We start from the raw sequence: 26,933 nt of genomic DNA, 5'->3' as shown, positions 1-26,933 counted from the left end.
TCAAAAGTGCATTTATTAATAGGTTTCATACCTTGCTGTGCTTAGTCCACCCGGTGCTAAACAGACCTTTTGGAATTGCGGGACTGGAAACACACTGACCTCATTTACCTAGATATCAAGGCCATTTTCAAAATGGTTGCTCAGCTGATGTTACTCTACTTTTCATAACCCTTCCCTACCATCTTCTAAACCGGTCTGGATTAAACCTGAAAAACTGGCTTAGTGTTACGCCTTCCCTGAAGCTGGGGTGGCCTTTTTATGTATGCGTGCAGGTTCAGAAACTCCCCATTCGCCTGAAGCCTAAACCTTCTAGCCGAGTTACTGCCACTCCTCTTAACACCCCCTCCCTTGCGTCCTGCAAGAACAGGGTACCTCTCTGAGTCAGCTTTTTTTTTAAAATTAATGCCACTGTAGAAAACATAATCTGATTCTGTGTCTAGATTTTGTAAGAACTCCATACCCTTCTGGGCTTTATTCCGTTTTTCTTTGTAATCTGAGCTAAGACTAAAATGTGTGAGCTGGAGGCTAAAAAACTGTGAGCTGGCTCACACTGACTCAGCTTAGAGGGAACACTGGTCTTGAGTAGCCACCGTCAAGCTGAGGACAGACTAGAATCTCATGGGTTTTTTATGGGTAAAGGGGACCCTTGTGGTTCCAGGCCTATGGACCAATAAGGTCTCTTAGTAATGACCACATAGCCAAAGTGTTGGACCAATGGATGAAGAGGTGATGTAAACGGTGGTCTGACCTCGGAGGAAGGAACAAAGCCAGTCCGCAGCTAGGTGCTTCACAAGTTTACCTTGCTTTTTCACAAGGTCACCACAGGTGCAAATCATGGCCTAACTGAAAAGAATGTGACTAACTGGGAAGTTGGTACCAAACTGGACGAATATATGTCAGGGATGCTTTAGGCTGGTCCTGAATTGGGCAGGGGGTTGGACTATTTCAGTGATGGCGAACCTTTTAGAGACCGAGTGCCCAAACTGCGACCCAAAACCCACTTATTTATCGCAAAGTGCCAACACGGCAATTTAACCTGAATACTGAGGTTAAACACCCATACATTAATTTAAGACGATCCAAACAAAGTAAGGAAAGCAATCCCAAATGCTTTCATTTACTTAAAATTATTTGGCAGAGATTACTTTAATGATGGTCTGGGCCTGGCTGGGGCGATGGGACGCGGTGCCATAGGTTCACCACCACTGGTCTATCTTATTCCACAGGCTTATTGTAGTTTGGTGTAATGGTTAAGTGTGCGGACTCTAATCTGGGAGAACCGGGTTTGATTCCCCACTCCTCCGCTTGCACCTGGCTGGATGACCTTGGCCAAGCCGTAGTTCTGATAAGAGCTGTTCTTGAAAAAGAGCCGTTTCTGTCACAGCTCTCTCAGCCCCCCCTACCTCCCAGGGTGTCTGTTGTGGGAAGGGGAAGGAGTTTGTAAACCGCTCTGAGACTCCCTTGGGTAGTGAAGGGCGGGATATAAATCCAATCTCTTCCTCTTCCTCTTCTTCTTCTGAACACAAAATGGAAGAGAATTAAATGCCAGATCTGAGGAAGGTTTCCAGTGCAACTCTTCACTTCTCTTCAGCAGTGCTGATAGACAGTCATGCTGTCTGCTGGACAGTACCTCCAGATTACTTAAGTGTAGGTCCATTGCTGAATGTGTAAAAGGTGAGGGACGTACTTGTACAGCCGAAGATATCCCGAACTTAATGTGAAAAGATAACTGTGGGGACTCATTCTGAATACTGGAGAAAGAGACAAATGGAACAGAGCAAAATAAAACAAGGGCGGGGGCAGGCCTTTTAGCCAGAAATTGTGGTGTGGGGAAGGGGCACTAAGCAAACTACTGGAAGAATTTAGCAGACATTATACCTACATAGGAGCTGCGGTGGCTCAAGTGGTTAAGACGCTGAACTGCAGGCTGTGGACGGTTGGTAGTTCAGCAGTTCGAGATCCAAGTGTGCCGCATGACGGAGTGAGCTCCCGTCTCTAGTTCCAGCTCCTGCCAACCTAGCCGTTCGAAAGCAAGAAATTGCAAGTAGATAAATAGGTACCACTTCAGTGGGAAACAGCGTTCCGTGCTCCGTGGCCGCATGACCACGCTTGCTCTTTGGCCTTTGAAACGGAGATGAGCACCACAACCCTAGAGTCGGATTCGACAGGCTTTTGAGCAAGGGAACCTTTACCTTTACCTTTTACCTGCATATTTAATTTAGCCAGTATAAGATAAGAAATCCAGCTGCTCACCTTAGTGTAAGTGGGCTTTGTGTAAATAAATAAACGGATTCGACAGGCTTTCGAGCAAGGGACCTTTACCTTATACCTACATAATATATTTATTTTAGCCAGGATAAGATAAGAAATCCAGCTGTTCACCTTAGTGTAGGTGGGCTTTGTGTAAAACAATAAGACTACAGAAATGGAGTAAAGCGAAGACTGTTGTGAGGCTTTGAAAAAGGCATAAAACCAGATTGACTCTTCTGTTTTAAAAGAGGTTTGAGTGTGGGCAGTGAATGCTCTTGGGGAGGCACCAGGCCAGTGCTCACCAGGCATGCTGCTAGATTAGTATACGCAATGGGTACAAAATAACACCGTGCGTGGCAGCAGCCTTCTAGCAGGTGCACTGCAAACAGGTCAGATGCACCTGATAATTTCAGCTCAGCAGTCCAGAACATGTGCCCGCCAACCAGCCACCAGCAAGAAAAATGTGTATAGCTTGAGCTAGATGAATGAATGCAATGCTAAGTCGACAGATTTGTTCCCAGGCTTCCCAAATCCTGTTTTGGTGTAGTGGTTAGGCGCACGGACTCTAATCTGGGAGAACCGGGTTTGATTCCCCACTCCTCCACTCGCACCTGCTGGATGACCTTGGGCAAACCCTAGTTTTGATAAGAGCTGTTCTTGAAAAAAGAGCCGTTTCTGTCAAGAGCTCTCTCAGCCCCACCTACCTCACAGGGTGTCTGTTGTGGGGAGGGGAAGGGAAAGGAGTTTGTAAGCCATTCTGAGACTCCTTTGGGTAGTGAAGGGCGGGGTATAAATCCAATCTCTTCTCTTCTTCTCTCTTCTATGCTTAGGGTGATGGCTAATTTGTTTTCCTTCCTGGCAGGGCTCCTTAGTTTTAACAGCCCTGCGAAAAGTAGTAAAATCAACAGTTTCTCCAGCATGGAAATTCAGTGATGGGGAAAGCTTCTGCCAGTGGATTTGTCTGCCGCAGGAGTCCTGCCAGAGAAATTGGCATTTGTAGTTCTCAGTAGGGTGTCCCCACCACCTTCTGGCCAGAAAGGGGAAGGCAGATGGTCTCTCCCAAAACAAAGTCAGCATCCGGGAAGCCTGCATGCCGTGGAGCTTGAGGTGGGAGATGACGAGTTCTTTTTAAGTCAGTCCCCCTCCTGTTTTTTGGGTGGTCCGTATGTACAGTGCATCGGGGCACTGCTGCTTCTGCTACTGCCAGTCCTACCCAGGGGTCATTTCCTGCCGGAGCGCCCCAGAGAGGCGCTCCGGCAGTAAGAAGCCCAGGCCCTCCCGCCCCCCCGGGGGGATTTAAGTGCCTGGCTTCCCAGCCCGATCTTCTCCAGGTGCTCTGCAGCCACAGGGCACCTGGAGAAGATCGGGCAGGGAACCAAGGCATGTCTTGGATCGAGTACTTCCGGCATGTGTTTACTTCTCTACCTGAGTGAAAGCTGAACATTTAGGGAAGGATCCTGGGATACTGGAAAGGGGTGGGGTGGCTCTGGGCTGGGATAACATTGCACTTTATTGCACAACCACCTCTTACCAAGCAAGTGGTTCATTATGTTTCTCGCCTGCAGCTGTTTCCCAGCTGCCTACGTTTGGGGTGAAGTCTTGTACAGATGTATTCTATCAGAGGAAAAGGTATAGTTGCCAGAGATGGGTGTGCTAATGAGCTCCTGCACCTCTTTTTCTATGAAATGACCCCTGCCCCTACCAATTACCTTTTCACTAACTGGCCCGAACACGGGGGGGGGGAGCAGGGAGAGGGGGGCTGCTGATCAGTTGGATCGAGTACTTCCGACACATGTTTACTTCTCTACCTGAGTGAAAGCTGAACATTTAGGGAAGGATCCTGGGATACTGGAAAGGGGTGGGGTGGCTCTGGGCAGGGATAACATTGCGCTTCATTGCACAACCACCTCTTGCCAAGCAAGTGGTTCATTATGCTCCTCGCCCGCAGCTGTTTCCCAGCTGCCTACGTCTGGGGTGAAGTCTTTTACAGATGTATTCTATCAGAGGAAAAGGTATAGTTGCCAGAGATGTCTGTAAGAGTAAACATTCCCACTTCTGCCTACTTGTTGGGCGTTTCGTCCTTTCCGAGTCAAAGTGTGGACATGGTGCAGGCACATAGTCCACCCTTCCAAGTCAAAGGATGCCAGATTGCTGCCGCCTGATTTATTTGGAGGAGATTAGTTGCATTTCTTAGAGCAGCTAGATTCACTGGTGCAAAGCACAAACTGTTCTGAGACATGTGAAAATCTGTGCAGTGCAGAGACATGTGCCGCCTCCATTTACTGAAGCCTTTTTTGTTTTTTCCCGAAAAATTGAAAAAAGTAAAGAAAAAAAATTGATTATGGAACGTTTTATTTTAACATGGTGAATAAAATATTTTAAGACAAGGTGTTCAGATATTTTCCAAATCATTTCTAAAAAATATGTATTCTTATCAGATTGATCTATTTTCTGTGCACTGAGGACAAGCAAGTCCTAGGTTACAAACTGAACTCTCCAATGCAAGAACAAGAAACATTTCTTTAAAGGTTCTTGGCAAGAACAGAAGGCAGTGATCTTCAAAAGCTGTGTTAATAACTTATGTCTGAAGACCCTCTTCGTTCCCAGATCATAAATGTCGCATGAAGCACCGGGCCTTGGAAGGGCCAGTTGCATAGCAAAGAGTGAAGATCAAGGCAACATCCTGCTTAATCACAAGGCAGCTCAAGTTGAGACATCTGGAGTGGCACTCTGAAAGTAACAGCTGGTATCCTTGGCTTATGCTAAGTGCTGCCCAAGTACTCGATAAGAGAACACAGCATGCCCCAATACAATATTAGTTTTGGAGATCCACAAGGTGAAGAAATGCTGTAGACATAGCACTTAAAGGCTCATATGCATGAAGAGGACTTGAAAAGCAGTAGAGTTTCTCTTTCCCGAATAGCATTTATTGAAGCATGTTCACCAAGGACATATTTTGGCATTTCATCCTACCACAGTACGCAAGTAGCTTGTCCAGGGGAAAGAAGGCCTTCTTCTCACCTAGACTGATGGGAGGGGGGGACACACATAGAGATTCACTGCATACACCACAAGGTCTGCCAAAATGTAAGCCTTCCCTCAACAGCCCCATAACTACGGTGGGGCATCCCAGGTCCCAGCACCTCGACTTACTGTGAGGGCCCCCTGAACTTCCCGGACCCCCGTTCTCCACCGCTACGAGCCGTGGGCCAGCTGGTGAGTCCATGGGCTGGCTGCCAAACCCGACCTAGAGATGTGAAGGCCTGGGGAAAAACTGGAAAAAATTGGGGGGAAAAACATTTTTTTCCATTTTTTTACCGAAGCCTTTTTTGTTTTTTCCCAAAAAAATTGGAAAAATTGAAAAAAGAAAAGAAAAGAAATTGATTATGGAACGTTTTATTTTAACATGGTGAATAAAATATTTTAAGACAAGGTATTCAAATATTTTCCAAATCATTTTTAAAGAATATGTATGGTATCAGATTGATCTAATTTCTGTGCACTGAGGACGCGCAAGTCCTAGGTCACAAACTGCACTCTCGAATGCAAGAACAAGATGCATTTCTTCCTTTAGGAGGTGCTGTTGTCTCAAGAAAAGAAAAAGGTTTCAGCTTTGTTTTTGCATGTGGGTGGGTATTCTGCTTGTAATAATTGTTTGGATACACTATATTTTTAATATGCTAGTTGTGATGATTTCATGCCAGGTAAAAATGTCCATAGTCATATTTTATGTCCCTAAAGTAACAGAATGACTTTCAATCTGGAAAAGGAAAAAGAAGTGCCAATGTAGCATTTCCCCCCCAATTTTTCCGAAAATTTCCATTTCCCCCCGAAAGAAAACAGGTTTTTTCCCGAGCTTCAAAATTTCCGGAAATTTTACATCTCTACCCCGGCCACATTCTCATGGCTGCAGCAAGCACATGGCCATCTCTCGCTCCCTTGCTGGGGACTGGCTGCTTGTTCAGCTGCCACCAGCCGAGGAGGAGGAGGTGGCCAAGGAGGAGGCAGCCTGGCAGCCCCGAGCCCAAGACGTAGAGGGGAGAGGCGGGCGAGCAAGTGCCACAGACAGGAAGGAGCCGCACTCCCAACCCAGGGGAGAGGGAGCTGGCGGGCAAGCGGAGTCTGCCACTGATGGGGCAGGGGTCTGTCTGCACCCACCCCCAAAAGCGTACCCAGCCCGAGCACTGCAGACACCTTTTGTTGTGTCAAAAAGAGCAGAGCCTTAGAGAGCCGTCTCATGCAGTCACTGCTGTGGGGCTTAAAGCTTTGGTGCTTCATTAATATTCAAAGAGAAGCTAGCCAGGCCTTCCCTCTCCGTCACCACCCCCTTCCTAATATCCCCTCTTCTCTCCTCCCCCCTATCTGCAGCGGGTGTGGCCGGGTCCCCCAGTTGAGCCCGGCCTGTTGCAATATGGCAGAGTTCGGGCCCACGAAGGGGGGCTTGCAAAAGTTTAGATCGTGTTTCCTTTTTTGAAAAGAGCAATGGCGGGGCGGGCACACCGACACACGCTCGGCACTCCTCAGCCGCCTCGCCTCGCCACCTGCCTTCCCCACCCGGCCCCCGTAGAAGAAAAGGGGGCGAGGCTTGAAGGTGGGGTTAATTGAATTAAAGGTAATTTAATCAACTCTAATCAAGTTAAGCGCCCCCTAAGCATTTTAAATGCCCCCCAAAAGAAATCCTGGCTACGGGCCTGTTCCTCCCCACACATACCACTTACCATACGAATGCATTGCCGATCTATAGTAATTACCAGTGGAACCGTCACCATCTAAACAAACTGCATTTGGGTTTTGTCTGTGTGTTTATGAGAGAGATAGAGGTCACTGGAGGATGGCTGATTCTCGAGGAATGGATTCTGCTTTCTTGGGAGGAAAGTACAGTGTCACATTCAGGGGTCATTTCGTAGAAAAAGAGGTGCAGGAGCTCATTAGCATAGCTCATTAGCATAACTTATTTGCATATGCCACACCCTCTGACATCACCGGGAGTGTGTCAGAAGGCAACACCCACCACTCAGGCTCCACTGGACTGTTTTGGATTGCTAGCTATTGGGGGGGGGGACGTGCAGATCTGTCCTGGCAGAGGAGGGAGAGCTTGTACCTGAATAAAACTTGGTCTTAAAGGTGCCACTGGACTGTTTTGGAACAGGGGGCGGGGGGGGGCCTCTGCAACTTACCTGGTTGCTTCTTGCTCTGACTGAGGGCTGCTGGGAGCAGGGGGGTGGGGCTTGTTGCATGTGCCCACCCCCTGGGCTCTTTACTGCCGGAGCTCCGCTCCTGTGCGCTCCTGCAGGAAATACGTTAAAGAATCCCAAAGTCTGTTAAAGTCAGGAAGAACTCTGCTCGCCTGTCCCCTCAGCTGTATCAAGGCCGAGCAAAGGAGTGGGACTTCTGGGAGCCAAGTAGGGAGTGGACAGGTGTTGAATAATGTTCTGGTGCTGGCTTCACATTCTTGATTTTTTTATGGCATTGTCTGTGGCTACTGCTGCTAGATGAGGCTTGCCTCAGGGATCACCAGATCATTCTGCAGGCAATTCTTATAGTGTATTATGGAGCTGCGGTGGCTCAAGTGGTTAAGACGCTGAACTGCTGCAGGCTATGGAAGGTCAGTAGTTCAGCAGTTCGAGACCCGGGTGCCGCATGATGCAGTGAGCTCCCATCTCTAGTTCCAGCTCCTGCTAACCTAGCAGTTCGAAAGCAAGAAATTGCAAGTCGATAAATAGGTACCACTTCAGTGGGAAGGTAACAGTGTTCCGTGCGCCTTGGTGTTTAGTCATGCCAGCCACATGACCACGGAAACGTCTTCGGACAGCACTGGCTCTTCGGCTTGGCAACGGAGGTGAGCACTGCAACCCTAGAGTCGGATTCGACTGGCTTTCGAACAAGGGAACCTTTACCTTTACCTGTTTCTTGTTTACTTTTGTTTTGTAAGTGGGATAGGGACGCGGAATGGTAGAGGATAGGCCTATCTCATCTGATCTCAGAAACTAAGCAGGGTCAGTACTTGGGTGAGAGACCACCAAGGAAGATCTTGCAGAGGAAAGCAATGGCAAATCACCTCTGCTCCATCACTTGCCTTGAAAGCCCTGTGTGGTCACCATAGGTCAGCTGTGACCTGACAACATTTTACACACATACACACTCAAGTGGGATGGTGTAGGAGCGTGCTTCTTGCACTGAAGTATTCACTGACATGTCTCTTCCCTAGAGTCAGTCTCTCTCTCATAAAAATAATCTGTTTGCAATCATCTTTTCATCTGTGCACTTGTGGTAACTGCCATTGCAGTTTGTAGAGTGATTCCACAAACATGGCATACATTTTGATCCTATATAAATTTGTCTGGAATTTCCTTTTCACGGGCAGGGATCTCACCTTTGTCTTTGTGTCTAACTCTTTAGGCTCAGTATTATGGAGAGATTGGCATTGGGACACCACCACAAAAGTTTACTGTAGTCTTCGACACTGGATCATCCAACCTCTGGGTGCCCTCGGTACACTGCCGTTTGTTGGACATTGCTTGCAGTAAGTATATAGAGGGAACTTCTGTAGATCTTCCTGGTTGCCTTCTTTTATATAGGTGCTGTAGCCAGGGGTCATTTCGTAGAAAAAGAGATGCAGGAGCTCATTAGAATAACTTATTTGCATAACTTATTTGCATATGCCACATCCCCTGACATCACCAGAAGTGTGTCAGAAGGCAACACCCATCGCTCAGGCTCCACTGGACTGTTTTGGATTGCTAGCTATGGGGGGGATGCGCAGATGTGCCCTCACAGAGGAGGGAGAGCTTGTACCTGAAGGCAGGCCGGGGGGGGGGGGGCCTGCAATTTTCCTGCTTCGTGCTCCTTGTGGCCCAACTGAGGGCTGCCGGGAGCAGGGGGTGGGGCTTGTTGCATGTGCCCGCCCCCTGGGCTCCTTAGTTCCGGCGCGCCGCTCCTATGCTCTCCCGCAGGAAATGACCCCTGGCTGTAACTAAACTTGAGAAGTTGTTGAGGAGATGGTTTGCACTTCCCCGTTTCTGAAAGGGTATTCTTCACATGCCCATGTGGCAGGCAGTTGCTTTCCTGTGTCTCTGACTAGCCCTGGTCACGTGGTTGGGGTACTGAAGCAACATGGAATAACGCCACAGGAAAGCAGCTGCAGGGAGTCTATGAAAGGAGCTCTGCATGCTTTTTTTCTACACAGAATGCCCCCCGACAAAAGAAATCCTGGCTACGGGCCTGTTCCCGTAGCTCAGCTCCAGACGGGCTCCACAAATGCACAGTCGAGTCTGTAATAAGTGCCCGTCAGGTTTGTGAGACTGAAGGTGCGTGAGAGGGATTCCCTGTACAGGTATCACTTCCAAATGCTCTGCATGTTCTCGTGGTAGGATGGCCCTGATTGGTGTGCATACCTGATAGAACATAGATGCTGTAAAATACCATGTGCAGGTATGGATTCTGTGCAAGGAAAATTTCTCTGTGTGAAGCAGATGCAGAATCTGTCATCCTCCAGTATCTTCACCCTTTGTCAGCCACGCCTTAACTAAACGACGAGGCAGCAACAGCTAGCTTTAAAATACTATATTTAGTTTACCATTTCATTCATTGTGAATTTTTATTTTGAGACGCTCGTATCATTTTGCAGTATTCCTTAGTGCTTTTTTTCAAGTTTACTTTTTCTCTACCCGCATTCTCTTTAAGAACCAGCGTCTTTGATGCAACTGAAGCACTGCTTGAGAGAGATAAATATCTGTCTCTAATTCCCCAAGTTGCATATCCTCCAAAATGGTGCACCTATACTACCTGTGACTCATTGCTAAGACACAGAACCTTGTATACAATGGTTGAAATTACTGTGAGGACGCTTGGAAATGTGTACTTGTGTTGGGAAATGCTAATATTTATACATTTATCATTTATAGAACTCAGCTAATTACTGTTTTCACTGCATTTTCAAAAAGAGCATTAGAAGTATTTAAATAAGCAGATCTTGGCTCGTGCTAACTACCATCCTATTCTCACTTATCTGTAAACATTGATAGTAGTGTCCTTATCTTTTAGCTAATTCAAGTGACTTCCCTTGCTAAATGGCATTAGAAGGCAAATGACAATAGCAAGTGTGATTGGATTAGGTGTGATATGAAGAGAGGTAGTAGGTGTCGAGAAAACAGCATTGGTAATGAGACAGGAAACCTAGGTCTCAATTCAGTCCAGGTGGATACATTGTCTTGAGCTTTGTTATCAGTTGCAACTCAGCAGTCTCTTTCTAATCTCCCTTTGCAATTCCTTTGTAAGATTGCTGCTACGTTTAGGTCAACAACTGAATGTCCTGGAAGGTTAAAATGTTCCCCCCACTGTTTTTTTAATGTTGTGGTTTCTGATGTCAGACTTATGTCCATTAATTCTTTGTTGAAGGGACTGGCCTGTTTGTCCAGTGTAGAGAGTGGAAGGCATTGCTGACACATGATAGCATAAATCACATTAGAGAATGAGCAGGAGTATGAACCTGAGATAGTATGGCTGATGTTGCTGAGTATCTCTGTCTGAGGAGCTGGAGCAGATGTGACTACAATGTAGGTCTTGGCTATACACAATGGGTTTTTTGATGGGGTAGGGTGCTAGCTGAAGGTTTCCAGTATAATGTGATACTTATGTATCCAGGGTTTATTTCGTATAAAAAGAGGTGCATGAGCTCATTAGCATAACTTATTTGCATATGCCACACCCCCTGACATCACCAGAAGTGTGTCAGAAGGCAACGCCCACCACTCAGGCTCCACTGGACTGTTTTGGATTGCTAGCTTTTTTGGGGGGGATATGCAGATCTGTCGTCGCAGAGGAGGGAGAGCTTGTACCTGAATAAAACTTGGTCTTAAAGGGGCCACTGGACTGTTTTGGACCGGGGGGGGGCTCTGCAGCTTACCTGGCTGCTTCTTGCTCTGACTGAGGGCTGCTGGGAGCAGGGGGTGGGACTTGTTGCATGTGCCCGCCCCCTGGGCTCTTTACTGCCGGAGCGCCGTTCCTGTGCACTCCTGCAGGAAATGACCCCTGTATGTATCCCTCGTGTATCCGTCCTGTGGTGCCCAGGAGGTTTATTTCTTGTGTAGAGTAATTCGTAGTTAGATTGATGATGGGGTGGAAGTTGTGGAAAGCTTGTAAAATCTCTCAAGGCCTTCTTTGCCATGGGTCTAGACAATAAAAATGTCATCAGTGACCCTCAAGTCAAGGAGAGGTGCCAGTGGGTCGGAGTTCAGAAAAGCACTGTTCTAGATTTGCCATGAAAATGTTGGCATACCGTGGAGCCGTGAGGGTGCCCATGGCTGTGTCCTTGATTTAGAGGCATAAGTTCTCCCCAAACGTGAAGTAGTTATGGGTGCGAACAAACATGCAGAGTTCAGTGGCAAGATCTGCTGTGGTATTGTCAGGGATGATGTTTCTAGTGGCTTGTAGTCCATTCTTAGGGGGGATGTTGGTGTACAGAGACTCAACATCCATGATGGCTAGAGTGCTCTTTCTTGGAAGACAGTCAATGGACTACAGTTTCCACAGGAAGTCTGTGGTATCATGGACAGATGGACTCACATTCTAGCTGTATCCGAAGAAGCAAGCAGAGACTCATGATAGCTCATACCCTACCACAGATTCAAGTGGTTAAGACGCTCTACTGCAGGCTGTGGAAGGTCGGTAGTTCAGCAGATCGAGACCCGAGTGTGCCACATGACGGAGTGAGCTCCCGTCTCTAGTTCCAGCTCCTGCCGACCTAGCAGTTTGAAAGCAAGAAATTGCAAGTCGATAAATAGGGACCACTTCAGTGGGAAGGTAACAGCGTTCCGTGCGCCTTGGTGTTTAGTCATGCCGGCCACATGACCACGGAAATGTCTTCGGACAGCGCTGGCTCTTCGGCTTGGAAACAGAGATGAGCACCACAACCCTAGAGTTGGATTCGACTGGCTTTCGAGCAAGGGAACCTTTACCTTTAAGGCACTGCTGGACTCTTTCTCTTTACTATTGCCAAATCAGTTTAATTCCTCATATGTTAATTCCTCATAAGGTGCTACTGGACTCTTTCTCTTTACTATTGCCAAATCAGTTTAATTCCCCATATGTTAGAACAGCTTTAGAAAGTAGTGTGTATTAATGATTCCAGGTGAAGAAGTTCCTGCTGGTAGCCTTTTTGCCATGCTGGAAGTTTCATTGATTCAAAAGACTTGAAAAACAACAGTTGCCAGCAGATGGCACTTGGAACGTCTGCATGTGCATACTTAGTCCTGATAATGGGGCACTCCAGGCTTATCCCAGACTAAGTAAATGTCGGATTGTGTAGTGATTTTTAATCGTCACCTCCTCGCTGCAGAAACTCAGATAGTAGTGCACAGGACCATAGTTGAATTTGAGTTGCTTACTTACATATAGTTAATATCCGGGCTTTTTTTGTAGAAAAAGCCCAGCAGGAACTCATTAGCATAATAGGCCATACCCAACAGCAGTAACTCATTAGCATATTAGGCCACACCCATGACAGCACAGCTCATTAGTATATTAGGCCACATCCCTGTGTTACCAGAAGTGTGGTCATCCAGCCACACCCACCTTTTGCTTCTTATTCTGTTTACTTTGTTGTCAAAACCCAGGGCTTTTTTTGTAGCAGGAACTCCTTTGCATGTTAGGCCACAGACCCCTAATGTAGCCAATCCTAATGAGTTTCTGCTGTTGGGTGTGGCCTGTTATGCTAATCAGTTCCTGCTGGGTGTGGCCAACTCAGGAGCCAGCCGGGACTCCGTTCCTGTGCGTTCCTGCCCCAAAATAGCTCTGGTTAATATTATGATAGACATGTGGGTTGTATATCTATTAAACTGACAGCACTGCATAAAAAGTGCATTTTCCTTCTTGGGGCGGCGGGGGGGAGATTAGAACTAGGTTCATATGTTAGCAGGATATGGAAATAGTAAGCCACACTGCTGAAGTTCATATCTCTCAACTTAGTATGAGCCCATGGATTTCCGGGGTTTATTCCCAAAATGACAAACCGTGGTTTGCGGTTGTGTGTAAATTGTGTGTTAAGTTTCACAGAAATATACATCTAGGCCAAGTCTTCACAGCATACACCAAAGCATGTCTAGTTACTTTTGTCTGTTTGCTGTGAGCATCTGTCTGGGAATCCTGAAAGTTGAATCAATAATAATATGTCCTTCAAGCAACCATTCGATCCTGGCTTCAGCTCTTAGTTAGAAAGATGGTAGGAAAGGTTTACAAAAAGGCTCATACTTAAATACTTGCAAGTTGTTTCTTTTAAAAAGAAAATCACCCAATGTTCAGTCTGGGCAGTAATATGTGAATTGCATATGTACTGATCTCTTCTTTTCCTTTTCTCTTGCAGTGCTACATCACAAATACGATTCTGCCAAATCCAGCACGTATGAGAAAAATGGAACCGACTTTGCCATCCATTACGGTACTGGGAGCCTTTCAGGATATCTCAGCAAAGATACTGTATCGGTTAGTATGGTATCATGACTTCTCTGAGCCATTTAAGTCATTAGGGTTGCTAGACACCCATGTCCCCTGCCGCCAGGCCATATCCCACAGCCACCAATCAGCGAGCCAGCAGTGGGACTCAGCAGGAGAAAGAGAAACACCCAGGCCACATTGCCAGTGTTGCACAGGAAGTGACATCATCACGCCAGCAGCTTCCGGTTAACGTTCTGGCATTTGTGCAAAAACTCTATGATAGAAGCCAGTTTTACCGTAGAGATTTTGCCCAAATACCAGAACATCACCCAGAATCGCTGGCATGATGATGTCACTTCTTATGTGATGCAGGGAAAGGAGTTTGTAAGCCGCTCTGAGACACCTTTGGATAGTAAAGGGCGGGGTATAAATCCAATCTCCTCTTCTTCTTTGAAAAAAATGTTTCTGTTCTTTTCCTTAATACTATTAATGGGTTAGGTCCAGCAGTGATTTTTCATGGGACAAGGATCGGGAGATATTCAGTGACTCAAACACAGTGTAGTCCCTCCTGCACGCCCCCTCCGCCCCACCCCACCCCGGTCATGCCCACTGCTACTCTTGAGAACCTCTGAACCTCAAGAGCTACAGTTTGGGAGATTGTGCAGTGGTTTGCAGCAGTAGGGGATAGGCAGGGAAGGTACTTTAGATGCAACCCATGGATTTTGTACTTAACTAAAAAAGGAGGGAGCCAGCCACAGGGACTTCCCCATTAGTCAAAAAATAATGTTTGGGGGATGTTAACAAAAACTCTGGGGGAATATATGCATGTTGCCTCATTTTGCTCCAGATACTTCTGTATGTGACACTGCCCTGCAGAAGTAACCTCGTTACTACTCTTGTTCATTTCTGCTGCCCAAACAGAGCAGGAAATTAATACTTGGAGGGGGGGGGGTTGATAATCTTTTTTTTAAAAAAAAAAAAACCCCTGTATTTATTAAAATATCTTTATTTTTAAAACAGACTTGACCTTTATTTTATTTTATTTTTTTTGCAATTAATATTTTTATTAATTTTTTAAACAAAATAAAAATTGGAACAGTACAATAGCAATATAACGGAGATTTCCCAACAATATGGTAAAACGTATAATACAGTAACTGCCCTTTGTGCAATTAATATCAAATGCACTCAACATTTAACACTATAACTCATTAGCTTTACTCTATTACATTAATAAACCTGCCTTTAATAAAAAACAAAATTCTTGTACTTTTGTGGTAATTGATACTGATTTGTTTGGTGTGCCATCACATATTCAAAAAAAACAAACAATTTTTCTAAAAAGGTATTTGGTAGTTTAGAATTGTCCATAACTACCAATTGTTTTGATGAGTCCCTCCCCATGGTACTTGCCTGTGACGCATTGCCCTATGGGGGTGGGAGCGGTCCTGGGTCACAGACTGGCCGACGGCTGTGAGGTCCCAGAAGTGTATTACTCGTGCACCTTGTAGGCAGCGGAGTGTAACTACGCTCAGATAGACAAGGAGGCGCTGGCTATCGTGGCAGGGGTGCGTAAATTTTATGACTACCTGTACGGCCGCCCCTTCACAGTCTTCACAGATCACAAACCGCTGCTGGGTCTCCTGGCCCCCAACTGCCAGACACCCCAGATGCTGTCTCCCAGCATGCTGCGGTTGTCTATCTTTCTTGCCGGCTACCAGTACACCCTGCTGCACAGGCCAGGCAAGGCAATGGAACATGTCAACGCCCTCAGCTGCCTTCCACTGCCCGTCCAAGGCCTTTTCTCCCCGGCGCGATCAAACGCCGGGGAGAAAACACGCCCTACCCGGGGGCCGGCCGAACTGCGCATGTCCGGGCATGCGCAGCTCGGATCCGGGCCGGGGTTGAGCCGGCGCAGGGAAGCGGCGGCGATCAAACGCCCCGGTTGCCGCGCCGCTTCCCTTTAAACCACCTAGATAGGTGGTTTAGTTTGGCGCGGCTTATCCCGGGAAAGGGACAGTTCGGCCACGGAAGCAAGACGCTTCCCAGATGTGGTGGTGTGATCACGCCGGTTTGATCCGGCCCCGAACTGTCCCGCTCCCGGACCAAATAGCCGCGTGTGAACGGGACCCTAATGGGTTTCTGCTGTTAGGTGTGGCCTATTATGCTAATGAATTCCGTTCCTGTGCGTTCCTGCCCAAAAATAGCCCTGTACCATAACTACCAATCGTGTAGCTAATTTGTCAGAGACCGCTATATCCCACAGCTTAGCCTTCCATTATTTTTAAAACAAACAGAAAACTACCCTCAAATTATAAAAATCACCAAGTTTCACACAGGAAAAACAAAAAGTGTTACATAACATGAGACACGGCTGAACATGATATGAAATAGTCCTTAATAAGGCGAGATTGTTTCTTTGTGCCGAGATAGGAAGATTTCTGATTATTTATTTTACAAAATGTATACCCTGCCTGTTTCTGTCCTCACAAGGGCCACCAACGTAGGTAACAAGTTGAAACATACATAATAAAATCGGATTTTAAAACCATTAAAATTAACCCGTCAAAAAAACCCAAAAAAAGCATGTGCACACCTCATGAAAACAATTAAAAACAGAGCTAAAATGCGTACAATAACATAAAAACAGCAATTAAAACATTGGTCAGGAAGGAGGGATTGCGGAGGGATGACAAACAAGAGACTAGAAGCTGCAACTAATACAGCTACCACCGCCCCTAAAAAAAAAAAGCAACCTTTAGAATGACTATAATTTGTGTGCAGAATGTGCTGTCTACATGAATGTGAGGTGGCTTCCAAGTCAGTAACTATACTAACTTTGTGCCATTTATCAGCTTTTGTTTCCTGTGGTTTGGATGCATGGAGTGGTATGTCCATGAGTTTCAATACACCTCTGTTTGTCTGGCTAGCATTACATAGTATATTTGCAGGGGGAAAGGGGAGAGATTCTGGCACCTAGACTAAAGTATCTTACCCATTTGTCAAATTATGTTTCATCTTGTTACCAAGAGAATGTGTCTTTCCCGATCCATGATTTGTTCTTAATGTGTCCCTAACTACCACTTTCTTTCAGCTTGGTGACTTAAAAGTTAAAAATCAGATATTTGGTGAAGCTGTCAGCCAACCTGGCATCACATTCATTGCTGCAAAGTTTGATGGAATCATGGGCATGGCATTCCCCAAGATCTCTGTGAAGAAATGTACACCTTTCTTCGACAATGTGATGGAACAACAACTGTTGGACAAGAACGTATTCTCCTTTTATCTCAACAGGTGATGCTGGCTTTGTCAGAAATAAATGTTGTTACGTGAATACTTTCCATTCTTGTAGCCAGTTCATAAGGCATGTGGGTCAAATATGAAGACCCCCCTTTTGTTCTGAAATAAAGCACTTCATTTTTCCTGGATAGAAAGGAGTAACCCTATACCTGTATGAAGAATACAGGGAGACTGGGAATAAGTACACTGTAAGTGTAGCATCTGAACAGACTTTAAGGCCTGTGAAGAGTTCTTCGGCTGAACCTAAACAAGGCTGACCCTGTAAGCTGCCTTGATGTTAAACAACCCCGGAAGCCATTTTTAAGCACTCTGAGCTCTTCAGAATAAGAACATGGTTTAGGTGACAAATATCAGGCATACAGTCCAAGTTAAGGTATTGCTACTTGAGTTCTGATGGGCTCACTTGCTACTTCTGAGGATTGCAGCCTTAATGGAAACTTCCAAAAGCCACTTAAGGAAATACACGGAGGCCACCCTAGATAAGAGTACTTGCTTTGAGTTCTGTGGGTTTATGCCATGTCTTCATTTGACCTTCCATTATAGGGTTGCCAACCAGGGCTCTTTTTGTAGCAGGAACTCCTTTGCATATTAGGTGACACACCCCTAATGTAGCCAATCCTCCAAGAGCTTACAGAGCTCTTCTTACAGGGGCTACTGTAAGCTCTTGGAGGACTGGCTACATTAGGGGTGTGTCGCCTAATATGCAAAGGAGTTCCTGCTACAACAAGAGCCCTGCCAAGTCTATCTTCACCGGGAGCGGGGGGCTCCCGGCCGGCGTCTTGTGTGCGTGCACTTTGCATGCTCCGCACACATGTCACCCGGAAGTGATGGGAGGACACCAGGCATGCTGGGGGCGGGGCCACAGCTATACAAGGGGAAACCATAGAGTTTTCCCTTGTATGGCCGTGGCCCCGCCCCCGGCGTGCCCGCGTCACTTCCGGGTGACGCGCACATCGGGGTGGAGTTCCCCCCGGGGCCCAATCTGGCGGCGCCGGGGAACGGGCCTCTGGGGCAGGGGTTTCCCCGCCCCCCGGGGGGACGTGGGATCCCTATTCCATTACCATAGTTCTGCAAGCAATCTTTACCAAGATGTGAGGAACAGGATCCTTGTTGTATTGCTGTTGTATTTCCTCTGACGAAGTCCATATCATGAACTATGGTATTGTCTGGAACTACCTCTTGGAAGTAATATGTTTCGAGGATACGGAGCTCCCTTGGTCTCCCTTTTTTTATTTTTTTAAATTATTTTTTATTATTTTCTCAAGGAAAAAAGAGGTAGGATACAGAACGGGAAAAGGGGAGGGGGGAAATGTAGATTCCACATGTTTGTTAAACATTATGAATTGTTACGTACAACAAGTAAAATCAAATATATTAACAAGTGTATTACATAATTCAAATACAGAAACAATAAAGCATCAATTTTGCAGAATTTTGGGAATAAACAAAAACTCTCCTAAAATTAGTAATAATATATTAATGATAAAAGAAAATGCATCTTTAACGGTTGAACAAATTTCTATACTAAAAACATAAATATTGTCTTAATTGTTTATTTAAATCTGAATTTTATTCTTACTGATTATTTAAATATTAATAGAATACAGAATAAAATATTGAAATTTTAATCAATATCTTCATCTTTAATGTGATATTCAAATAATTCCAGAACTAAAAAGAAAAAAGTTAATCATTCCCATAATATAATAAGCTTGCCATTTTTGCTGAAATTCATTCAATGGTCTTTTGTTTATATCATTGGTTAACTTTGCCAGTGTTGCATACTCAGCTAGTTTTTCTTCCCAGATCTCTATTGTAGAGATCCCAGATCTTCTATTGATTTTTGTTTCTACATTTGTGTGCTTTTTTTTCTTTCTTTCAAGGGACCCAAAATCATCACCCGGAGGAGAATTGCTTCTAGGGGGAACAGATCCACAGTATTATAGCGGAGACTTCAACTATGTGAATGTCACTCGCAAAGCTTACTGGCAGGTCCACATGGATCAGTGAGTTATTCCTTGTGTTTAACAGATATGCAAGTATAACAAATTTAGAGTCCGGTGTGTATATAGTTTGTATGAATACTGTATCTAAACACTCTACAGCGTTTGTCAAAGGAAAACACATATGACCTGAAACATTTGCCGCTTAAGGAGTTACTGTTAGCAAAAGACGCTTGGGTACCATCTCTATAGGGAGGCTCTGACGGCTTGTACAGATGGAAGAGAGACCAGAATATGCTGGACTGTGTTGTTGTTGTTTTCTTTCCCCAGATGTGGTAGAATAAATTCAGACTTTCAGCACAGGATGAAACGAGGTGCTTTCTCTTGTGAACAAGATGAATGGCTTTTTAAAAACCTGTTGCTTATCATGACTCCAGGCAACAAAGCTGTTATAAAAAATGTGAATGCAGCCGTGTTTAGTTGAGATCAGCTGCCACGTCTGCTGTCAATTAAACTTAGCATCAGGAACAAGTTCATGTGATCACATCTGACTCCTGCCCTTTTCTGAAGCGCTTGTGCTGGATATTCAGTTCAAAAGTTTATTTATTTATTTATTTTGTTTATTATTTAGATTTTTATCCCGTCCTCCCCGTAGGCTCAGGGCAGCGTACACGGCATATCGCCGGTATAATAGAACAATAAAAACATTAAAATATTAAATACATTAAATCCAGTGGCCTCTGATCTCAGGATGGGACTGCTGGTTTGGGGGATGCAGGCTAAATTTTCTCCTGTGCTCTTTCCTCTCATTGGATCACCCCCTGCAAAACTGTTGTTAACCGAAGCACAGAAACGGGACAAGCACCTATACTGCGCCTCCCCACCTTCACAACAGGTGTGTGGGGAGGAGACAATTCTCAGTAAGGAAAATGGCATGGAAGGTGGCTTAGCCCCCTCCAGCACTGTAATCCTTATCCAGTGAGGTGCCCCACTCAGCTGTATTGAACCCTTTTTTAAAAAGGACATCCGCTATGCTGTCCCAAGTAGAGTTATACCCTTATAAGTCCATTGAAGTCAACGGTTTTAAAAGGGTATGAATCACAGATCCCCCCATGTGACATATAGGTAGACCTTGGGTCTTTACCTGTGGCATGGTAGTCAGGGCCGGCTCACTCACTAGGCGAGCTAGACCCTCACCTAGAGCGTGGGGCCATCATGGGGGCGCCGGACTGAGCCACCCTCCCTTCCGCCAAAAGCCCCCCACCAAAAGCTCGCGCCATGCGCCCTGGCCACCACCACTTCTTTGGCCCTTTCTTATTCTAATGGGCACACATGCGCGCACTTTTGCAACTTCCCGCAAACCTGTCTGCGGAACCTCCCGCAAGCCCTGCTGGGAGAGGGTGCTGGCCGTCTGAACGCAGAGGAGTCGGGCGGCAGCAGTCGCTTGGCTGTGTGACCGCACCCTCACCCTTCGATCTCTCCCCCCCGGCATTGGGTCCGTCTCCTCCCACGTCGTCCACCCACTTCGTTTTTCCGCGTGTGCGAAACGCTTGAATGGCAAGGGCACCAGCCGCAGGAGAGCGGGAGAGGAATCCCCCCCCCCTCAATTCTCACCGGCCTCTACACCTGCCAAGCAGAAGGAGGCAGGAGCAGTGCTCCCTCAAAGATGCTGTGTCTTGGCTGCTACATGCATTAGTTTGCTCTGGAGCCATCCTTCCTGAGCTAAGACAAAAATCTGTGAGCTGGAGGCTGAAAAACTGTGAGCTAGCTCACACTAACTCAGCATAGAGGGAGCACGAATGTAAATGTGTTAATCTGGATGGCCCAGGCCAGCCTGATCTGGTCAGACTGTGGAAACTAAGAAGGGTCAGCCCTGGTCAGTATTTGGATGGGAGACCACAAAGGCATACCAGAGAAGCTATGCGTTTATGGTTTGAAAATTGGTGGGGGGGGGGGCAGAAGGTATCCTCACCTAGTGTGCAAAAAAACTTGGGGCCGGCCCTGCCCCTAGATGTAAGATTATGTGGCAAAACCCATGCCCAACTGTCTGGGGATGGACCAGAAGATGGTGCTGAGGTGGTTCTTTCTTTGTAATCCAGTCTGCATGCTGCTTGCAACCAAACATTATCAAAATATTCTGGGAAGAAGCCACATGGAGGCTTTTGTAAAAGTGTGGCTAGTAGAGTCTTTGGTACTGAGTTTGTTCCCTCTGTCTGGTTTGCTAGACCCAAAGCTCCTAGAACACAGTCATCAGAATTACTTGTGTAAATGTGAAATTAATGCTGGATGAACCCACAAGATTGATATGAACAGCATTTGCTTTTTGGTTAGCATCTCTGCATGCAGAATACTCAGAAAATCTGATAGGGTCGCCAATGCCCGCTTGGGAAATTCCTGGAGATTGGGGGTGGAACCTGGGGAAAGCATACTTTGGGGCCAAGAGGGATCCCAATGGATATATGATGTCAATGAAGCCCATACTCCAAAGCAGCCATGTTCTCCAGAATTGATCTCTGTAATCTGGAGATCAGTTATAGTTCTGGGGGATCTCCTGCCCTTTGCAAAGATTATTTGAATCCTATTTAGAATTAAGCGCAGACTGAAAAATGGCCTGGCTCAAAAACTGGGTGTGGGGAAGGGGGAAAATCGAAAAATTTCAGAATTACTATGCAAATAGGAAATGTACTGTAAATGGGTATGTTGTAAGAGAACAGGAATGCTCCGCTTGGATTTTGGGGGAAGAAGTGAGAAAAGGAGACCAAGATACAAGCAGCCAAAAGGGTGTGTGGGAGGGAAATCCCTCTGTTATATCAACAAGGCGGTCGCTGGACTTTTCATTCGGAAGTAACTAACCATTTCTTTCAGAACTTCTCGGTTTTCTTCTCGCCAAGTGGGAGGAGCAGGCGGAGAGAGGCCTGCAGGCCGCCGGGTTCAGCGAGACGCGCCGCCGTCGAAGCCGCGGCTGCCTCCCAGCTCTCCTCCACTCTCACCCTCGCCGCCGCCGCCACTTTCCATATGGCGCTGCTGGCGCTCGTCCGCTCCCTCCGGTTGCTGCTGCAGCAAGCGGCGCGCTGTGAAAAGCCGACACGTTGATTTCTGCCGGTTCCGTGCCAGAGCCGCGTCGGGCGGCACGGGGCTGATTCCGCTGCCGCTTCTTGCTTCTCCCTCGCACTCGAGGCTGCTGTGTCGAACTCAACACCTTCCCCAACACTCGCCTCCTCCTCTTTAATAACAAAGCATTCATCACCTCCTCCTCCTCTCTCGAGCATTGTCAGCACTGGTGGCAGGAGGAAGCTTGGAGGCAGCTGCGTTTGTTTTGACAGTGCCAACTCTTCCATAAAAAAAATAAAAAAAAAGAATAAGAGAGAACTACTCTGCTGGCTCTTTTGCTCTCTGGGATTTATGCCAGTTTGTTCCCTGCGTTGCAGAGCAACTCTTTCTGTCCACCTCATATATCTGAATTCTACACATTCCCTGCATCTCAAATACAAAGATCAGGAAAACTGCCTGTATTTGCCAAACCTACCCCAACTCTCATGCTTTTTTCTGCGCACGCGCACACACACACAAAACAGCCTTATCAGACTACAGGTCTGTCAAGGTCAATATTGTCTACACCGGCAGCTGTCCAGGTCTCAGGTAGAAGTCATTCATATCACCTGATCCTATTATGTGGAGATGCCGGGCATTGAACCCAGGACCTTCTGTATGCCAAGCAGAGGCTGTTTTACTGGGCCACACTCTCCCCAACATTGTAGTCAATATTGAGATTTTAATTTCAAGAACTGGGGGCAGGATCATTTTGGCAAAGATCCACGTGCTAGCAAAAAGAGACATATGAGCAATGGTCATTTCTTAAGTACCAAAACTAGCTGAGATACAGGCAAGTTTCCGCTAGTCAAAGTAAAGAAGTCTGAGCTAGATGGATCTACGGTGTGATTCGGTCTTAGGCAGTGTCATATGTTGAGTCAGTGTGATATGAGTAAGAGCGCTGGGCTGTGGACAACCAGGTTCAGATAATTCCTTACAATTAAACTTATTGGGTGACTTTAGGCCAGCCATTCTTTCCCAGACTTACTTACCTCCTGGGGTTGTTGTGACGATAAGGGAGAACTACCTGTGCCCCCCTTAACTTCTTGGAGAGGAAGCTAGGTTTTATGAACTGAGATCGAGGCAGCTCTTTAAACAAGGTGATTTCTTTATTCAGCTCATAACTTAACACAGGACAAACATAACACAGAACAAGCCAACTTCATACTTTTTGAATTGGTAAAACCACACCTCTAAAACAGCTAAAGTCCAATGAGAATACTGCGCTTAGGACCAATGGGGATTGTTCTCGCCGAAGTCAATGTCTCTCTGGATTGGTCTGTTGCCAATCCTGTTCTCGCATATCAGGCTATGCATCTAGCACATAATAATAACGGAATGCATAACACCAGGTTAAAAATGTCATACATAATAGTTCAGTTTGCATTGATGTTCCTTCAGCTTTGTCACTGGCTTCCTTGTGTTCACAGCCCTGGATATTTTCAGTCATGGACAATGAATCAAGAAGCTTTATCCTTAAGGCTGAATAAGTATTTTGATCTTGAGCAGGTTTATTAAGCTCTAGGGTACATAGCACCATAGGATTTGTAGTCTTAAAGCTCTATAAATGCTTCAGTGTCCTCAGATAATGGAATTTACTGTTATAATGGAACATAGGGCATACATGTTGAGACACAGACAGAATGGAGATGCCACAAAAATGCTTACTGTTTAGTAAACCTCTGAATACCAGTGCCAGGAGGCAACATAAGGGGAAGGCCTCAGCCTATATGCCCTGTTTTTGGCACTCCAGAGTAACTGGTTGCCCACTGTGTGACACAGGATGCTGGAATAGATGGACCACTGGTTTGATCCAGCAGAGCTCTTCTTATGTTCTTGTATTTATAAAAGTAAGTATAGCAACAGTTCACCCCCTCCTGATCCAGTATGAAAACATAGTAGGTTCAGCAAAAGCATGGAAGATTTTGCATGACCACCATTGTTTTCTGCTGTCCATCCTTAGAAAACTGTCAAAAGTGATATTGCTCACACTCCCCCTCCCAATATGGTTGGCAAATTGGGCTAGCCTGGCCCATCCAGGTAATAGTGCAAGACTTACTTTTGATTAAAAATATGTGGACTTGAGCTCCATGTTTGCAAAGTAGGGTGCTAGTTTGCCAGTGAGGTTAAATGCCCATGTTGGAGCGAGGCATGTACCATTTGCAGTAATACATATCTAGTTTGAGAATACAGTGAAATAAACACTTTTCAGGATGGTGACTCACCAACCTAAACACAGTCCAGAATTAGGGTTAACACATGGCCCAGTTGTTTGGGTTTTATCTGGATTCTGGATGTCCTCCCGGTGCTGACATAGGCCATCAGCTGGCCTGGATCATAAGCTTTCATTTAAAGATAGCTCTTATAGATCAAAAAATGGGAGACAAACAATACCATCCTAGGCAGTTACATTCGTCTTGGTTCACTGAAGTCAGTGGGCTCAGAAGTGTGTATGTAACACTGTCCAATTGTTTAATGAAAAGCAAGCCAGCTTCCATTGCTCTAGCCAATGTGGGACTTCACAACCATGACTGACAGGCTTGCTATAGCTTTCCCTGAAAAAAACGTTCCTGCAGAAGCATGAGAAAGTAGTGGGGGGAGGAGGTGCATCCTCTGGTCCTTCCCCAGTTTGTTGATGGAGTTGCCAGGAGCAGACCCAAAGCAACTGGTAGGCAATGTGTGATTTGGAGCATTAGGAAACAAATCTGCATAAGAACAGCCAATATGAATTTGGGATGCAGCAACTGTACTCAACAGCCGTGCGTGCTGACCTGGGGGTAGCGGTGGAGAGGCTTCAGAAACCTCCTGAAACTGGAGCATGCCTTGAACTGCAAGTAAGGATGTCAAATACCTGGCAGTCAGATAATCTGCTTCTGGCTTGGTGGGCCCCAAATTGTGCAGGGCTGTGCCTACAAATCATCTAGCAAAGGGACCCTCCTCCTTGATCCCTGCTGGGCCCCCTCAGCCCCCGTTAGCCCTTTCCTCTTGCCCTTTCTGCTTCTTGAATCGGCAGGCTTTGCTGGCCAAGAGCATGACGGTGAAGCACAGCCCTTTGGCTCTCCTCTGCTCTTTGGGTACAATTAAGCAATTCCGGAACACATATGCACATAATAAATAACCCAAACATATTCTTAGCCATAATGAGTACCTCTCCATAAAGTTAATGCGCTGTGAAACAACAGGGAAGTAAAAGCTACATCGTCTGCAGCAGCTGCTGCTGATTTCATCTCGGGTCCTCTGCCGAACTCCCATCCAACCCATCAGAAGCTTGCCTGGAATTGCCAGAGCCAGGGGAGTTGTCAAGCACATACCAGCCCACTGTGGGCTAGCGGCCTGCATCCAGTTCGGTGGCCCGTGAGTCCTGCATGCCTGCTCCAACTGCTCCATTCAGTGTGCTGCACTGAAGTCAATCAGGAATGGAGGAAAGGTCTCCCTGACCTCCAGCTAATCAGACTAGCCTTGAGCACGATCTCAACCTGCACAGAATAACCCCCCCCACACACAAAGAAATTTTATTTCATCATTTAATACCCTGTTCTTTTATGCTTTTGGTGCTGCCTGATGTGATCTTAGGGTCAATGGCTGGGACCTCAAAGGGGGTACCTGCATAAGCAGGACAAAAAACAACAGGATCATCTGGAACTTTTCTGGGTCTTTTCCCCTAGCAGTTCCCACAGCTGAGAGATGCCAACAACTTTTAAACAGACCTTTGGCTTGCCTCTTCAGCAGCAGAAAGTGCTCAAGCAAAATCAGCAAGCGGGGCTGTGTCTGTTGTTCTCCCTTGTGCCTGCCCTATCTTTGAATCCCAGCCCATGTGAGCAAGGTCCCTATGCACATATGTACGGGATTTATTTACATGGTGCTATCAAACACTGTAGAGAGGCTATACAAGTTCTCTGTGCACGTACATCCAGAAAGAAAGCAGTAAGGGTTACTTGGAACCATACTGTGGGATAAAAGTCTCAAAACTCAAATAAAGGTACTTTTAATGTTAGGGTACAATCAGTGGTCAATGAGAAATGGCAGCTGTGCCTGGCTTGTTACCCTTGCCTAGCCTCTGATCAAACTTGTGTCTGACTTTACATCGTGTATCATTATGAAAACTGTTATGTATTGAGCCTAAGCCATCCCTGAATGTGAACCTTGAACTGGGTGAGCTTACTCCCCAAGAACAATAGCTGACCAGGATCCTGGAATTGACCAATAAAGAAGTAAAGGTAAAGGTTCCCTTGCTCGAAAGCCAGTCGTCGAGTCCGACTCTAGGGTTGTGGTGCTCATCTCCGTTTCAAAGCCGAAGAGCCAGCGCTGTCTGAAGACGTTTCCATGGTCATGTGGCCGGCATGACTAAACACCAAGGCGCATGGAACGCTGTTACCTTCCCACTGAAGTGGTACCTATTTATCTACTTGCAATTTCTTGCTTTCGAACTGCTAGGTTGGCAGGAGCTGGAACTAGAGATGGGAGCTCACTCCATCATGCGGCACACTTGGGTCTCGAACTGCTGAACTACTGACCTTCCACAGCCTGCAGTTCAGTGTCTTAACCACATGAGCCATCGCAGCTCCATAATAGAGAATTAGTGTAATATAAATAGCCTATCTGTGTGTGGGGTGTGTGTGTGTGGTGTTTGCATGCCTTATAAGCAGGGCTAAAACCCTGCTGGGTGTCCTTGTGGTGTTCCTGAAATCACTAAATAAACTAGAGCTGATCACTGCAATGGGTCCAGAACCCAGTATTTAACAAAAACATATTTAATTATTCCACAGTGAAAAGAAAATGAATAATTTAACTGTTTTTTATTTTATTTTACTCTATATCCCACTTTTCTCCCCAGTAGGGACCCAAAGTGGCTTACATGGTTCTCCTCTCCTCCGTTTTATCCTCACAACAACTCTGTCTGGTACGTTAGGCTGTGAGTGT

At 46.2% G+C, this 26,933-nt stretch overlaps 1 protein-coding gene across 1 annotated transcript in view; it reads left to right on the top strand.

Moving 5' to 3' along the window:
* The window catches only part of CTSD (cathepsin D), a 46,874-nt gene extending 27,884 nt beyond the window's left edge, over nucleotides 1-18,990 (top strand). Inside the window, exons 3-6 of the mRNA XM_015421203.1 lie at nucleotides 8,650-8,773; nucleotides 13,610-13,728; nucleotides 16,775-16,974; nucleotides 18,864-18,990. Coding sequence (XP_015276689.1) covers nucleotides 8,650-8,773; nucleotides 13,610-13,728; nucleotides 16,775-16,974; nucleotides 18,864-18,990 — 570 coding nt within the window. The remainder of the gene's footprint in view (nucleotides 1-8,649; nucleotides 8,774-13,609; nucleotides 13,729-16,774; nucleotides 16,975-18,863) is intronic.
* Nucleotides 18,991-26,933: the final 7,943 nt, after the last annotated feature.

This window comes from Gekko japonicus, unplaced genomic scaffold (genome assembly GCF_001447785.1).
Source record: "Gekko japonicus isolate JY-2015 unplaced genomic scaffold, Gekko_japonicus_V1.1 scaffold213, whole genome shotgun sequence".
Lineage (NCBI taxonomy): Eukaryota > Metazoa > Chordata > Lepidosauria > Squamata > Gekkonidae > Gekko > Gekko japonicus.
Note: the sequence above shows the minus strand (reverse complement) of the source record. Positions and strands in the feature narration are given on the sequence as shown.